The 17,293-nt window shown below is 39.2% G+C and overlaps 4 protein-coding genes across 6 annotated transcripts in view, besides 1 other annotated feature; 3 read left to right on the forward strand and 1 right to left on the reverse strand.

Annotated features, from left to right (window-relative positions):
* AstA-R1 (Allatostatin A receptor 1) overlaps nucleotides 1-11,918 on the forward strand; it is a 92,189-nt gene extending 80,271 nt beyond the window's left edge. For both annotated transcript variants that reach the window (NM_079961.4, NM_166982.2), the window contains 8 exons: nucleotides 775-964; nucleotides 1,044-1,139; nucleotides 1,861-2,011; nucleotides 7,354-7,472; nucleotides 8,650-8,725; nucleotides 9,528-9,683; nucleotides 9,755-9,863; nucleotides 10,005-11,918. In NM_079961.4, the coding sequence (NP_524700.1) occupies nucleotides 775-964; nucleotides 1,044-1,139; nucleotides 1,861-2,011; nucleotides 7,354-7,472; nucleotides 8,650-8,725; nucleotides 9,528-9,683; nucleotides 9,755-9,859 (893 nt within the window). In that variant the 3' untranslated portion in view covers nucleotides 9,860-9,863; nucleotides 10,005-11,918. The remainder of the gene's footprint in view (nucleotides 1-774; nucleotides 965-1,043; nucleotides 1,140-1,860; nucleotides 2,012-7,353; nucleotides 7,473-8,649; nucleotides 8,726-9,527; nucleotides 9,684-9,754; nucleotides 9,864-10,004) is intronic.
* Nucleotides 8,172-8,369: a mobile genetic element.
* Nucleotides 11,919-12,814: 896 nt separating the features above from the next.
* Nucleotides 12,815-14,039, forward strand: Ilp7 (Insulin-like peptide 7). Its single transcript, NM_130714.2, has 3 exons — nucleotides 12,815-13,374; nucleotides 13,434-13,606; nucleotides 13,729-14,039. Exons 1-3 carry the CDS (start codon nucleotides 13,238-13,240, stop codon nucleotides 13,896-13,898), a joined length of 480 nt encoding a protein of 159 aa, NP_570070.1. The 5' UTR covers nucleotides 12,815-13,237; the 3' UTR covers nucleotides 13,899-14,039.
* On the reverse strand, nucleotides 14,031-16,696 carry Parg (Poly(ADP-ribose) glycohydrolase). Of its 2 annotated transcripts, none has more exons than NM_057973.4 (2): nucleotides 15,849-16,696; nucleotides 14,031-15,781 (listed from the first exon to the last, which is right to left on the reverse strand). In NM_057973.4, the coding sequence occupies exons 1-2, from the start codon at nucleotides 16,559-16,561 to the stop codon at nucleotides 14,323-14,325; spliced, it is 2,172 nt and encodes a 723-aa protein (NP_477321.2). In that variant the 5' UTR covers nucleotides 16,562-16,696; the 3' UTR covers nucleotides 14,031-14,322. The 2 variants fall into 2 exon arrangements, with proteins under 2 accessions (NP_477321.2, NP_001245511.1); NM_001258582.2 differs by having other exon boundaries at nucleotides 14,095-15,781; nucleotides 15,849-16,682.
* Nucleotides 16,697-16,994: 298 nt separating this feature from the next.
* Nucleotides 16,995-17,293, forward strand: part of Mnt — a 29,872-nt gene continuing 29,573 nt past the window's right edge. Inside the window, exon 1 of the mRNA NM_001169180.1 lies at nucleotides 16,995-17,233. The gene's annotated coding sequence lies outside the window, so the exon portion shown is untranslated. The remainder of the gene's footprint in view (nucleotides 17,234-17,293) is intronic.

Here is a 17,293-nt window from a genome sequence, read left to right on the forward strand (position 1 = left end):
AAAACAAAGTATATGAAAAAATAGAAAGCGGTGAAGCTTAAAGGAGAAAAGGGAGGTTCCTTAAAGAAAGAACTGCGTTCGGGGAAAGCGAGTGAAAAGTGAAAGCTGAGCACGACAACAAAGACTCAAAATGGTAACAATGAAAGACTTCTGTTCTATCGCCATTCCACCTTTTTTTGACTTTTTACCCCGCGCACACACACACGCTTTCACCCACCTACACAAACACACACAAACACACACATTGACACACACACAAACATCGAAACATTCCGTATAGAAGTCTGCGTTGTTTGCTGCCTTTTGTCCGCGTAATTGGTGGAAAAGAAAAACTGGGTGGAAAATTGTGTTGTCGGGTGCTTGCTGCCACAACAGTAAGTGAAAGCTGGACCATTGCCATGACAGCAATATTCTTAACGTTATGAGCTTTCATTTTATTTAAGAATTTTCTAGGGGGGGGGGGGGGGAAATAAAAACTCTCACACCCCAACTGGCGACTAGCACATGTGAGGTTAAGCTGCATTTGGGCCAATTTGATAAATTTATTAAAGGAGCCAAATAGGAAAATAAAATTGAAAGAAAATCTCAAAGTATATATTTATATACGCTTATTACCTAACAGCAAAGCATTTCGTCTGGAGCCTTTAAATCAAATCGAAATACATATATTTAAAAAATGACACTTATAATTGATTTCAACATTCGTGTAATATGATTAAGGCATCTTAACCGGTCTTGAAACAAGTTTATATCCCAATTTGCATGTCGTTGCAGTGGTTGTGGCCAACCAGCAGATGCGCTCCACCACCAATCTGCTGATAATCAACCTGGCCGTCTCGGACATTCTGTTCGTCATCTTCTGTGTCCCGTTCACGGCTACCGATTACGTGCTGCCGGAGTGGCCGTTTGGCAATGTGTGGTGCAAGTTTGTCCAGTACATGATTGTGGTTACGTGCCACTGCAGGTGGGTGTCTATATATAAATATATATATATATATATATGTTGCATAACCGCACATACTAACCCGACTTGTGACTTGCAGTGTTTACACGCTGGTGCTGATGTCCTTTGATCGCTTCCTGGCCGTCGTTCATCCCGTGACTAGCATGTCCCTGCGAACGGAGCGCAATGCCACACTGTGAGTGTCTCATCCAAAGTCCTACTTCTTTCGATCAATCAAGTGCATCTCACTAATCACTTTCAGTGGCCACATAGTATCATTGTCAAATCAAATCAGAAACCAACTTAAGAAACAAATGAATAGGGCGCGCGGAGATGGCACTTTTGGTTCTAAAGTGTAGGTAGGCCATATCCCACATCATCTAGAGTAATTGCATCAATTTGTCCGGGCTTTGTAATTAGCTAGCTCTACCCACCTGAAAGCCTTGTTCGCTGGCCTCTGACCTTTTGCCTTGTGCCATCTGCCTTCTGCCACCCGTTTCATAGATACTTCGTCTCAGTTACACAACTGAATCTTTAAAAGTGGAAAAAACTTTAGCCGATAGCGAGTCGTCAACAAATTTCTTGCCCAACCGAGACAGATTTGCAAGAAATTAAAAACCCACAAAAAAAAACGGACCAGGAATCTTTGTAGAATTTTTTTTTACCCTAAATCAAGTTGAAACTTTGTGGCATGTTCCTTGATTAAAAAACTTGCAACGCGTCTAAAGAAACTTGAGGTAAAAACGAGGAGTAATGAAGGCGAAGTAATATCAAAAAAAAAAAAAATTATAAATGCTAGCCTGATGATTTATTTTCATAAACAGCTCCATTCAAAGTTCCAAATATATTGAAACCCTTTAATATATATATATATGTTACTTCTTACATATTTCACTTCAACTTTCACATTTCCTTAGGGCCATCATGTGCGCCTGGATAACGATTGTGACGACTGCGATTCCGGTGGCACTTTCGCACTCGGTGAGGATTTATCAGTACCACGGAAATGCTGGCACCGCTTGCGTCTTTTCCACGGAGGAGGAGATCTGGAGTCTCGTCGGTTTTCAGGTTAGTTTCTTACACTAGCTTCACACACGAGAACGAGAACTTAGCTGACAACTTTATAAACTTGAGACAAACATTTTCATTATGATATATATGGTAACGCAAAACCAACTGAACACACAAAGTAAAAACTTTAAAGCAAATGGGTTATAGAAAATGTTTAAAATAAATAAATATTACCCTTATTATGTTCTGTGTACATTCCACACACTTTGTTGTGACGGCAAATCGCTTATTGTCGAAATCAAGTCATGTTTTCCAGCGATTTCCCAGCAAAACTGCAATATATTTGCTACTTAGAACGAGCACTTGTCTCCACTCCGCCCCACGCCCACTTCTGAGTCCTTCTTTTGTGAAATGCGAGGATTATATATATATATATATATATATATTTATATATAGTGGGTTCTTAAAGTCATGTTCAAGTCCGTAGATTCACAACAAACAGCTGTGTGCATATCGATTTTTGTGACTGCTTTAAGCCATTGATTTGTTTGCAAGCAGGGAATTTTAATCAATCCTGCCTACAGAGTTGTTCAAAGTGTGACCATATTTTTGGTTTTATTGCACTTTTTGCAGCACTGAAACGAAACAAACGGCCACACTTCTGACTAAGCCACTGTGCATCCACGCAATGCATCTTGCATCTTCACAGATCCCCATTAAGGGTCAAAGGGTACATTCAGCAAAGTGGCAAACAGCAGAGTGTTCAGTGCCATATTTTGCAATTATTCTCGCCCGTCTTCTAAGCGAAAGATAGCGCACAATTCCATCATCATTATGGTCTAGATTCCCCCACATAGATCAGCGTTATCCCAAATGGTTTTTCCGTTCGCTTGAGTTGCTCATATTTGTTCGCCCCCCCCCCCCGAGTTTGTTATGTTTATTACTTGAACTTTTTGTCTATTAATCAATTCGGGGGACTTCGAAGGTCTTCCTTCGAGTGTAATTTCATGCCGGAAGGATGTTACACCGGAAAACGCTACAGTTGTTTTGGCCCTCTGGGCGCCGGGTGAAGGGAAGTGGATGGAACGAGCTTTTGTCGTCTATTTCCATTCACACACAGCGGAATGAATGAGCCACTGACAAGCTACACTGAGACAAATTGTAATTAAGTAGTAAAATAAACGAAGAAATGCTCGATTGAATGACTTAATGATTGTGGTGCACCAAAGTCAATGATGGTATTACTTGCAGTAATAGTAGTAGTAGTAGTAGTAGTAGGGGAATTTCGCTCAGTGTGAACCAGGTGACTTACTGGCTGCTTGACTAACTGACTGACTGACTGACTGACTCCCCGAGTTATTCGGTATCTTCAGCTAATATGCACCCGAGAATTTTGCCGGCTCACCTTTCCACTCAACATGAAAACCAACTGGCACGGCAAATTGCACAGTTCGCTTCGCCCGGGGTTTTCCGACACTGACACGGATAAGGATACGGATACGGCGTGTGCTTCGTCCTTATGTCCCTGTCCTGCCACGCCCCCACATTCCCCACACACCCCCACACATCCCCTGACTGTGCACATAAATCGCAATTGCTTTGGAAAACACGAAAAGGAAACCGCAACTTTGAGAGCTTAGTACAAAGTGTGAATGCTCTTTGACGGAATGGAAATACCGTAGACACAATCAAAACTTGACAATTAAGCCGGGATTTGGGATTATGTTTAAATATTTTTCAGATTATTTCAAGTATGATTTGCTTATGGTATTTGTACACAGACTACTTCGTATTCCATTCCATTTATTTGTGGGTTCTTTTAGAAAGAGCATTATAACTGCAATGATACGCCATTTGAGAGGCGGTGCCATTCTTAGTTGGGATTTGATTTTCCGCTTTTGGAAGTAGCCATTGTCAGGGTCAAAACATACATACATACATACATACATACATACATACACATAGTGTATTATTTCGAGCCTTGCCTGGCAATAAAATAAAAATGGATCAAACTTGTGCGGCGCGACGACGCATCCGTCAAAGCAAAACGAACAGTGAAACTAACGACCGAATTGTTGTCATCGTAAAGAACTCATAAAACTGAAACAAATAGTCTGGAAAGGGGCGGTGGAAATGGGAAATGAGCGGAAAATAGTGTTTATCTTTCAATACTGTGTCCAAAAAAAAAAAAATAAAAATAAATAAGAGAAAGTTTATTTAAGTTGACTTCTGTTCCGCTTTGCTGAAGAATTCGAGTTGAACTTTACCATAAATCACGACGCCAGTGAATGGCTTAAATTTAACAAAATATATATGTAAATATACAAGCATTAATGTCTGACGAATTAATTTTGCTATTACTAGTCAACTTTATTAAGGCTGTAAAAAAAAAACGGCCATCATTTGATGTCCGCAATATGGCAGCCAATTTATAATTTCAATCATGTTTTTGGTAAATTTCCTGGGGGTAAATACATATACATACATACATACACATACATAGATACTTAGGTATATATTTCGAGGAAAATTTGTGTGAAAACGAAGCACTCATCAGAGCCCGTGGCAAGTTGATTAATTTCGCTGAGTGTCAAGTTGCGTTTATGGACAAATCCCAGGCGCAATTTTTGGGTCATGCCGAATATTAAGTATACGCCCCCGCCCCCCAACCATTTATCATGTGGCACACACTTCAGTTTATGGCTTTTTATTAGGACCAGCATAAAGTTTAAAGGCCGATTGAATGAATAAAAAAAAAAAAAAAAAGAAAAAAAGGAAGGAAATACAAAAAGTTCGCTACTCAACTTTTGGCAACTTTTATTTATGGCGATTGTGCTGTAAAATTTCATGGTGTATATCCATCGATTCGGGCATCTCTGTATCTTTGTTTTCTGGCATATTTTGCATCTTTCTATTTCCTAAGTGGAAGTTATATAACCCCCATGGCAAAGTTTATAGTTGCGAGCTTAGATCTAGATATATTATACGCACTTGTCTCGGACCATTGACACAGCAAAATGGCTGGCTCATCCATTTCCAAATGCAATTGGGCACAGCAGAAGTTCCATTTCGAAATGTTTGCTAATCATTTGGCGCGAAAATGACTTTCAGTTTTGTTTTGTTTTCAGCTTAAAATGACAATTTGGCTAAAAGCAGCTGAGTTCACTTTCGTAACAACTAGCGAATTTTGAAAGTGGCTAAAAGAAGCTGGAAACTACAATATTTGCAAATCAGAGTTTTCTCTTCTTTTTTTTTGTGGCTTCAGCTTACCGATTAACTGAAAACAATAATTAAAATGCCTTTTAAAAATATATAATGAAATAAGAGAGGGCACAAAGCCGATTAAATTAAGCTAGTCCGCTTGATTGAGCGCAAAAAGATCGAAAGGTGGCACTTTCAATCATGGAAAGAGAATAATTAAAAGTATAAACTGCAGAGTTCATCAGATATACATATAGTTAACATCATTGTCGCACATTACAAACAATTTCCTTGGCAATCAACACTTTAATTGATGCATCGGTAATCCATCCACACCCTCATCTCAGCTAAATGAATAAGTAATTCTTTATGGGTTTCGATTTGCGGATACTTATCTTTCAAATTGCAGAAAGTGAAACCATAGTACAAGAATATATATGTATATATATATATATTAAGTACATAAAATATATAAAATATATGAACGTATGTAATGGCTTACAATATAAACACCTTTTTTTTGGGCTTCTTGTTTACTAATTAATGGGTGTAATGGGTGCCAAATCTGGTGAGTGGACAGTGTGACATCCGGTTACGAGATGCAGAACACAATTGGATCCTTATTCGTGGATACGATTTCGAGAAGTGTCATCACGGATTATGTCACTCGTGTCCTGGTTTTCCTTGCCGTTGTCGATAACAAACGACATGTTCATTGGCCATGGTCATGGGTAAATCCCAACAAAGTGATTTCGATTCCGTATTCCATGGCTGTCAGGCATTCGCCCAACACCCACCGCCCACCGCCCACCGCCCACCGCCCACCGCCCTTCGAAATTTATGAATGTGAAGGCGGGCCAACGATTATTATTAACAATTGCGGTATGCGCGATTTCATCGGTGCACCGGCACAAAAATTTTACATTTCAGCACATATGTATGTACATTTCTCAATTGATATTACAAAAAGAAATATAAATATATACACCGTTTTTTTCTTTTTGTGTACTCATCGCGCTTCCTTTCCTTTTCCGTTTCATTGCGCCCATTTCGTAGCCTACAATTGATATATGTACATATATTTTGACTTGCACCTTTGTGCATATTTTGTTGCTCCTCATTGCCAGTTTTCCGATTTTCCACCGGTTTTATGATGGTGGTGGAAAGGGGGGTTGGGTTGTGCCTTAATCATTTACACCTGGCTGCCGACTGCCTGCCACAAAGGAAAACCGATTCCACTCGAAAGTTGAGGCGCCGCCAAATGAGTTTTAAGCCTAGCAGCTCAATGGAAATATATGCAGAGCCCCAGAAAAAAAAAACGAATGAAGCCCCAAAGAATTCAACCGGATTCAAGGTTCCAAATACTTTAAATATCCATTGCTGGCTGGCTGCTCTAAAAAGTTGATCAAAGTCCCAATGGGGCAAAGAAATCTTAAAGTTCGTAAAGAGCAAAATGTACTCAAAACTATTAGATCGATTTATTATTTTAACTTCGTAATAACCACAGGCATAAGTTAATATCACTTGAATTATCTTTACAATTATATTCCATAACTCGGCGATTAATTTCAGTGCGATTCAATCGAAATATGTACAGATATTCAACCGGAAGCCAGTAGCAACTACTCGAATTTTCCGCCACTTTTTGACCAACGCCACTATCTCATGCACACGCCCATTGCATGGATATATATGCATATAATATATATGCATATATCTTTTTGTCTGTTGGGAATACGGCTAAGCGGCAGCTGGTAAATGGAAATGGGGGCTTTGGTTTTTTTTTTTTGTTTTTTTGGGGGGAACTGGCAAGTGTCTGGTACTCATATCTGGTATCTGGTCAGCATTACGGGTCAGCGCTTCTGACAATTTCCATGCAGAAACAAAAGTAGCTGACATGGCAGCAGATGGCAGAGGAAAAGCCTTCGACCAGTTACAGCAACATAAAACAAAAGTAGTTGTACAAAAAAAAATTGCAAAATAAATATATACAACTTAACTGAAAGCATATATCTATGGTTAGGTTTTCTTTTTGAACTAAAAACTATTCTTGTAAGTTTAAATCTAAGCCTAGTAGCTACCTAAGCCCATGGCTACTGACGAATTCTTCAGACAAAAATCAATCTGTTCCTGATCTTGCACAGACGCAACAGAAGATATTTATTTACGCATTTTCCGCATTTTGTATCTTATTTCAGGTCTCATTCTTTCTATCGTCATATGTGGCACCATTGACGCTGATTTGTTTCCTATATATGGGAATGCTGGCTCGTCTTTGGAAAAGTGCTCCTGGCTGCAAACCTTCCGCAGAGTCACGGTAAGTAAATGTATATCCCAACAAACTCCAACACACGAATATCGCGTATACGCCATGGGTGCGGAAATATTCCTTCCGCTTGTTTCGTTCGTCGTATTTTTTTTTGTAGCTACGCACCTGCTGCCATGATGAATGCCTTTTTATTAGGCTGTGCGTAAAGCTCAGGAGCTTTGGCTCATGCATTTTTTAAGTGGCCAGGTCAACGAGACCGAATCATAAGTAGAAATGTGAGCGATATTCCCGCAGGTTTAGGAAAATGTGAGCGATATTCCCGCAGGTTCAGGAAAATGCGACTAACAAAAAAAAAAGCCCAGTAAAATGACAATTTGTTGTCATATTTCATGCTACAAAACATAAAACTAAAACTTTAAACATTATTTCATTACTTCTAAGGTAAACCTAACATTTTAAATAGCCACAAACAAGTTGCTCAAACTACGCTCCGTGGATAAAGCGAGAAAGTAAAGTTAACTAAGCCACACAGACGTGATCGGGGTCAGCAACCATCAATTTGAAGTTGAACTTGCGGCCACTTTAAACTTTGCGAAAAAAAAAACCTTGCCCCCAAGTTCGGTTTTATCATAAATCGAAAACTATTAAATTGTGCTCACTCTTCGTATGAAATGAATTCAACTTAAATAAAAAATATTATACAAGCATATTTAAACCTTTGCATATTTTGTAAATACATATGTATATAGTAAAATTACTTGTGATATTTTTGAGTCGAACTAATGTAAAGACAACGCTAAGAAATAAAAAAATATCTAAGAAATAGCTAGTTCTTTTGATCTCAGCTTAAGACTAAAAATCAAATGTAAATTGGTTTGAGAAGAAGACACAATATTTGTATTTCGGGTGATTCTTAAGATTAGGAAAAGATTCAAAGAGAGCAGTTTGGAGCACCCAAATACATATATGTACATTGGGTTGCGTTTTAAATTTGAATGGAAATGAACTTGCGACGAGTTCGCAATCCGCACGCAAAGTTCATAAATCACAGCGCGGCCAATGCAAAATTCAGCAACTGAAATGCGGCATAATTTATATGCACTCCAGATATCCAAGTCTATACATATGTGCATTGTACATATATATCCATATTAGTATATAGTATATCTCGCATATATCACTAACTCTCCGATTTCTGTTTGTTCTTGTTGTTTCTTGATTTCAGAAAGGGAAAAAGGCGCGTCACCCGAATGGTTGTTGTTGTCGTATTGGCATTCGCCATCTGTTGGCTGCCCATTCATGTGAGTACAATAAAACACCTGGCATTAAGTGCAAATAATCAAAAATGCAATGCAATGCACAAGGTGCATAGCAAATTTGCCAAAATTTACCAAAACAGTAAACAATCGATTTGTTATATAGCTAATTAAGATTGAACGGCGAACAGCAAATGAACTCATATTCATATACCTATATTGGTAGTTGTTAAAAAAAAAAAAAGAAAAATAGGTCAAGGTCAAGCTTAAATGATTTTGTAAACTTTATTAAAAACTTCTAGGCATTCGAATAGCAAAGTTTCAAATTAAATTCTCAGCCTGCGTTGCAAGAAAATTACAGGGCTCATAATCGATTTATTGTACTTAAAGTTTCAGCCACCAGTTTGAGTATCTTAAATTGGCAATGGGCGGCAACAGCTGCTGGTAAAATTTTGTTGGCAAACACAATGGATGATAGTTGCGATAAATTGACATTTGCGATAGTCCGATATTCTGAGTATTTGCTGAAATGCTTAATAAGCCAGCAGCTGCTGCTCCTTGAGTTGCCAGCACAGCAAAGTGTTTGCACAAAATCAATGTGCTTGCAAATTACAAACGAAATTACAATTACACAGACACTTTGGAGCGCAAGAAATGCGCCAATTGCATCTGTCATATGGCAGCATATGGCAACTAATAATGTAAATGCAGGCAACTCAAATCAAATGATGAACTTAAAATGTTTTAATTTTAAATTTAAATCTATCGCTTAAAGTATGCAACAGCCTAAGTTGTGCCTAATTTACTGAACTTTCGTTGCTTAAATCTGCCTAATGCTCCTTTGCAGGTCATCCTCGTGCTAAAGGCACTGAATCTTTATGGCGGCAGCCACTTATCGGTCATTATTCAGATTATATCCCATGTGGTGGCGTACACGAATTCGTGCATCAATCCGATACTGTATGCCTTTCTATCCGACAACTTTCGCAAGGCATTCCGCAAGGTGGGCAACGCATCCATCCATCAATAAATTTATGATCATTCGGTAATAATGTGATATCGATCAACTTGCAGGTGGTCTGGTGTGGAAGTCCGCCACCTTTGATGACCAATCAACAGGTGACCAAGACAACGCGAACTGCAACCGGAAACGGAACGTCCAATATTGAAATGCTCTAAGCGGGTATGTACATACATACATACATCATACATACATATATGCATACATATGTATGATCTTACACTCCATTGAATATTTCAATTGAATTTACCCATAATATTTAACTATTAATTATCTTATTATTATATTATCTTATGCTTGCAGCTCTTGAAAGTAAACTAATTGAGATGGTCACAACATTTTTGAAGGCGACTTACAAACTCGAAACAGAAAATATGAATTTAAAACTGACAAAGAAAACATAAAAACGCGGCGCATATAAGTTAACTATAGTGTATATATAGTAAACAATGTATGTCTATGAGGAGAATATAATTTTCCGAATTATGAAATGTGATTGTTTTGATAGTTTAAAATGTGTACGCATTATTTCACTAAGAATAAGACAACCGAAAAGGTATATTATAAACACGCATATATTCTATGTTAAATTTTAATACGATTGGTTTCTTTTTAAACATTGAGCGCCGTGTAAGTTGCATTTGTGGCCTAGAACTTAAGTATTTAACATAATAAAATTTAATTTTTCCAAAATAATAAAAAAAAAAGAAAAAATAAGAAAGTTAAAGCTTAAAACTCAATTGTTTACATTTTGCACCTGAAATATTGAAAATGGCAAACAAAATCTGCAACAGATATGCTGTAAATTTCCTGAGACAGAAATCGATGAGAGTTGACACACTAATTAATGATTAGAATTGATAAGCAGTGGGATTTCTTAAACAATTTGTAGATTTTCGTGTTATAAGCAAGTCATATGTCATTTAGCCACTAAGCGTTTAATAATATAAAATCAATTAAAATTAATTAACAGAAAAGACAGAAAAGAAAAGTTATTACAGATTTACATGACCATATTGAGAAGATTAGATTTAACAATAAAACATTTGGAATTTTTTCTGTTTGTCCATTGAAAAAAAAATATTTTGTTTGACAGATAAGCACAAAGATAGAAGAAATTGATCTAGCACGTAAGAAAGTTTTTTTTTTTATTACCAGAGCTGTAATTTAAGATGCAGGTAAATGTTTTAGATTCGAGGTCTAATAAAATTATTACTAACTAATTTCTCGTACTAGCGAAGCTCAATTTCATAAAAAATTATACTTTTCGTTATGCAAATTTAATTAATCATTAAATAGATCAAATAAGTACAATGCTTTCATTCGCATAAATTATAGAAACATTCCATTTCCTACTCCAATTATTATTAATTCACAAATTAGCCAATTGTTGACCATGTGAAGTTGGTAAACGTTTAAGTTAATCATGTAAATTACACGTATATATAGATAAAACAATTTATAAACATTTTGACTATTATATAAGTGACATTATTAAAACATTTATATTGCTTTGTTGACTTTTCCTTTTGCATGGCTTCGGCCTTGCCGAATTTAAATGTGGCACAAAAAAAAAAAGATATACGAAAATGGGAGTAGGTGTTGCTAGTGAAAAATCACTTTAAATCTGAACAATGGAACATAAAATATTAGAAACAAAAAAAACAAATTTTTCTTTAATAAATTTCTAGATTAGTTTACTCGATTTTTATGCAGGCAATTGAGATTGCACACATATACTATTAAATCAATTAGAAACACATGCTCCCATTTCAGTATGCTACTGTATTTGACATATAAAACTATTGTAACTACAATATATATAAGCATATGTATAGCAACATAAATGCGTATATATAAATGTATTCTACTGCATTCCTAGCACAGTTGTGGAATTGAACAATATTTGAATTTAGAAAGAAAACAACCGCGAACAAATGGCAAAATTGAACAAAAGAAAAGTTTAAATATTCTAGTATAAGCGTAACATAAAAATAGTTTTTTTGTGTACCCTGTAGGGTATTCGCTAGCCGCCTATTCTCGCGAAAATTGAAACAAAACTAGTGTATAAAAAAAAAACGCATTACGAAATGTACTCATCATTTTACCATTTCAGTTATTATGAAAAGCGAAACTTATTGTATTTGTATATGAATGTATATGTACAATAAACATTTGTTCATTGTGTTAAATAAAAATTGATGACTCTGTGTACACAATATAAATAATATTTTATTTATTGGCATGCCAGTGGTTTTCACTTCTATTTGCATTAAGTTTAAATCGATTGATTTAAAACTTGTAAGCATTGAAGTTCAATAAAAAAAGAGACAACTGTTTACAATAGTGTTAAGTGCCAGGCAAATAAATTCAGCTTTAGTTTCATCCACTATTTGTTTACTCATCGATTCCAAATGACACGGTTTATTTTTGTCAAACGTAAATATTTGGCTTTGAAACCAATAAATCCTGCGCGTTTAATAAACTTAAGCTTATTACTATTATTATTATTTTAACACATTCAAGATTTATTAAAAAGTTCAGTTCGAAAGCACTTACAAAAAAAAAAAAAATTCTGGAAAATAAGGCTTCCAAAAGGCAACCAAACACCGGCAGTGTCATCCAAGAACTAAACTCGAATAGCAAGCCAAGGAGGAAGGACCTCCACTTGGAGCTGTTGGAGCATTGTGTGCAGAAAAGGTGCATCATAAATTCACACGGAACGTGTAAACAGCGACATTATTTAGCTAAGCTATTGTCTCATGTGGGCGGCTTTTCTTATGCATACTCGCACAGTGGGCTCAAAGAAAATCAACTTCATAATTTAAAAAAAAAATCTTAAGATGTATAATTGGTTGGTTAGAGTAACATACCTATTTATTAATCCCAATGATTGCCACATATTAACATATTACATATTTTTTTTATATTTTCCCGCTTTTAGCCCACTGTTTCGCCCACAGTATTGAAATTCGTGCAAATATTGCAAAATTTATGCCAGCTTCGAAATAAAAACAAGTGCCCGGCATTCCGGCTCGTTTTACGAGGCAAACAGCGTAACTTGCCCGATTTTATGTTGTTTTGTTAGCCAAGCAACAGGTTGCAGGTGGAAAATCGGCAGGTGAAACCAACCAACCACATGTATGTAGAGAAGTGCCTCCAATTTGCTGCCCAATGGAACCGCAGATAAACAAGGCAATAAGCGGACAACGGGCCGCATACGCAATTGCTGCCGTAGCTCTTCATTAGATTGGATTGTATTGGATTGGATTGGATTGGCCGGTTGTGAAAGAGGTCCTGACCCGGTCCTGGGCCTCATTACTTCAAATAGAGCGCTGACCAAACGATTTAATTATACCGCCGACGCCCGACAGTTGGCCGCCACTCAGGTGGAGACCGGGTTCGGTTATATTTCAAAACCTGACAACACACCGACCAGAGCGCTCAGTCGGCACGCATCCGCCGTGTGAGCCGCATCAGGATCAGCATTCCTTCGATAGCCTTCGAGCACAATTCGAGCACAAGAACTAACCAATATGACCAGAATGATAATACAAAACTCGGGCAGCTGGACACTTTGCGGAGCTGTACTCCTGTTCGTCCTGCCGCTGATACCCACGCCGGAGGCACTGCAGCACACCGAGGAGGGTCTCGAGATGCTTTTCCGCGAGCGGTGAGTTGTCAACTCCATTGACATCGAACCGTTCCGATGTCTATGTCTCCATCTTTTAGTTCCCAATCGGACTGGGAGAACGTGTGGCACCAGGAGACGCACTCCCGCTGCCGTGACAAGCTGGTCCGCCAGCTATATTGGGCCTGCGAGAAGGACATTTACCGACTGACACGGCGCAACAAAAAGAGGACGGGCAATGATGAGGCTTGGATCAAGAAGACAACCACGGAACGTAAGTTGTTGAATCGAAATCCATTCCAACCAAAGACGATTGGAATTTCAAGCGATGTACACATGTACATCTATGCTATAGATCCATTGATATCGATATGATACCACCTGCTGTCTTTCCAGCTGATGGCTCCACCTGGCTGCACGTGAACTATGCCAACATGTTTCTGCGAAGTCGTCGATCGGATGGAAACACTCCATCGATATCGAACGAATGCTGCACCAAGGCGGGCTGCACCTGGGAGGAATACGCCGAGTATTGTCCATCCAACAAGCGACGCAATCACTACTGATTGGCCATCGACGTTGGATCTGCTTAGATATATATATATATATACGAACAAACAAATATATATTCGCTTTTTTTTTCGTGGTTGTTGTTGTTGATGTTCTTGTTGTGGTCAAATAAAATAAACAAAAGGTTTCGGTTAAATAAAAAGAAACTTTACTGGCTTTAACTACAAATTTCGCATAATAAAAGCTAGATTTGCATGATATAACAAATTATATTAATCAATCAATGTTATACAAATTTAACAGTAAAATTGTCTTTGCAGATTAGAATAGTATAATTAAAAAAAAAAAAAAAATTTCACTTTATTCGACTTACAATGATCCTACTTTAAAATGCCCTAAATATGTCCTTAAAGTTATCTACAATACATTTTATACCTCTTCAATTTTGGGGGCAGTAACAATCCTGTAGTGCAATATCACCTAGTCAACAATATCGTCCTTTTCGTCCTTGTCGGTCACATCGATCTCCTTACGACTCTTTGCTGAACCCTCAGCCTTGCTGCAGTTGGGTGATTTTCGTGGCCTCTTCGAGGCCGAACCCTTTTCATAATGGGTGTCCAGCATCTCGAGCAGGCTCAACTGGCGGCCACCTGAACCCATTGATTTCGTGGCTGTACTGCTCGTTTTGGACGTTGTGCTGCTGTTGCTTATTTCTACGCTGCTTTTAGCCTCCAGACTAGCGGCCTCCATCATGGCATTGGCCTCCTCATCGTCCGACAGCATAAGAAGGGCCTGATCTTCCGAAGAATTTGAGTTATCTTGCGATAATTGCGCGGGCAATAGATCGGTACTTTGTTGCGTTATGGTGATTTGCGGTCGGGCGGGTTGCTTGTTGAGTTCTGGCGAGGATTTCGCTGATGTTTCTGATTTTCCTTCGCCTAATCCAGCTACTCTAGAGCTTCCAGCTTCGGCGGATGCTCCCTCTCCGGGCACATCTCTGACCTTCTTAAGTTCCTCTTTAATAAAATCATATAGCTTCTTTTTGGATGCCTTATTCTCACGCGGCTCCTTGGAGCTCTTCTCCTTAATAAGCCTACTGTACGACCTTAAAATACTCCAAAGCTGCTGCACCGTAGTCCCGTCATTTCGAAACAACAGCCACATTTCATGAAAATCATCCCTAAACTCCACATTTCCAAAGGTATAGTAGGCCAAAGGTCTGCCCAACTGGGCGCAGACCATAAGTTGCAGCAGGGCTTTCAGATAGGAGTCACCGCCGAATGCGCCGCAACCCCAGTTACCAGTTGCCACACCCGGTGGCGGCGTCACCATCCAGTGAACAAATCCAATGTACGCCTTGTTCAGCTCCCTTTCCATGAGATCCTCGCGATATTGATGATGTGACTGGGCAAAATGTAGGGCATCGATTGCCACAATGGCCGTTTGTCGACGACCTGAGCTATCTCTTGGCGTTGAATCCTCAAAGTTGCCGGACCACTCGAAGCTTCCGGCATATCCCGTATAGTTACTATACCTTTCGGCGCCCAACATCACCAGGGCCTCGAATGGTCGCAGACACTCCGTAAAGAGTTTACCCACCAATAGCTCCGGACAGATAACAAAGCGTATCTCCTCCTGAACGCAGCCATGTCCCAAGACACCGCCACCCAAATATTTGTTGGCAAAGTCTACTTGCAGCAGTCCAATGCCCTCATCCTCGATTGTTCCCTCGGCATCCACGTGCAATGGCACATCACCCAACGGCGCCGCACTTTGGCTCCAGTCGATCAGATGTTCCGGCAATCCGCTCCGACGAACAAAGGTTACCACACCGGTGGGCACATTGCTGGCATCCCGCTCTGTGGGACACACGCGACGAAAATAGTGCATAATGCATTTAAGCTTCTCCAGAACTGCCGGTCCCGTCGATTGGTAAAGCCTTTTGATGGAATCGAATATATTTAACATACTTCGACTGAAGATATACGAATCTGGTGGACGCTCACCTGTTAAAGTTGATGTCTGGAAAAGTGCTGTACTCGGACTTCCTCTTGAGGGTGTTTCTCCGGGGAAAGGTGCACAGGAAGGCATTGGCCAACAGGCAGGAGATCTGCTGTTGGCTCAGGCTCAATGAGGCGTTCTTGTGGTGCTTGAGCAGCGGAACTGGCGATTGAATCAAGTCCGGTAGCCGCAATGCCAATCGGATAATGCGCGGCAATAGATCCTCGAAGAAAACCCGTGTTTCGCTCTCGTCCAGTTCCTCGTCGAGAAGTTGATGAAGGGCACGAAAGTGCCACTGATCCCTATAGGTGGTATTATATGATATTATCGCCGCCTGCAGTTCCTCACACGTCTTTATGGGCTGCAGAAGGGCTCGTTCGATCATTTCCCAGCGAAAATCGATGGTGGTGCTGCCATCCGGATTCTCCCTCGGATATTTCGACTCGGGCGCACAGGGCAGACGCACATGCTCGGAGTCCCACTTTCCCGGTGATTTGTAGGGGCGTGGCGGTGTTTCACGAATTGGCAGCTGGTACATAACCCGGTGGAGATTGCCGGCAGTCACTGGTGGCAAATTCTCCAATTCGAAAGGCTGCCGATTACGATGTATAGCCTCCATGGAAACTCCACGCCACGAATCATCTAGGGAGTTCGCCAGATTTTCCGGCTCCTCCTCCGTTTCTATTTCGGAAATCCCGCCATCCGGCGACTTCGACATCCTGGCGCAGTTTAAGCACAAAGCCTTGCCGAGTCGATTGGTCAGCACGGATGCACTTGCTCTGCGGCGATTTGCCGTAGATTGGTAAACCTTTTGGAATATCGGAAAAATCAAGTGTGACCTGAATTCTTGCATACCGGTGTTTTGGGGATGAGCGATAGCTGTGATGAATATCGCACTTTATAAATACCACACACTTCGATTGAAGCGTAGTGAATTGAAGCGTTTATATATCGAAATATATTCAAATATATGTTGGTATTCGTTTGAGAATGAATCAATAACAAATTCAAAATTGCATTGCCTTGAATTCGGCGGGCGAAAGTGTGACCATTACATGTGGTATTTTACCTCTCATTGTCGCTAGTATTTAAATACCAGCACGAGAAATACCAACACTGTGTCCGTTGCAATGCGAATTGCAAATATAACCGCCGAAGGAACAACAACAAACAAAAAGAAAAAAAAAACAAATCTTCCAGCAATTTGTCAACTATTTTCTCTAATTTTTTTTTAAAGTGTAAAACTATCATAACGAGCGCCAAGTTTTACGTTAAGTGAAAGGATTTTTTCCTGTCCTTCGTGCGGTAAAAATAATAGTGCATATTACCAAGGAAAATCAAGTTAAAGGCGTCTGCGAAACTTTTATAAATGTATTTAATACTCAAAAAGGTAAGAAGCGGCGGAAAGTAATTGCTGTTTTATGTTTTTATAATCACGTTTGGCAAGAAA

This window comes from Drosophila melanogaster, chromosome X, assembly GCF_000001215.4.
Source record: "Drosophila melanogaster chromosome X".
In the NCBI taxonomy this organism is placed as follows: domain Eukaryota; kingdom Metazoa; phylum Arthropoda; class Insecta; order Diptera; family Drosophilidae; genus Drosophila; species Drosophila melanogaster.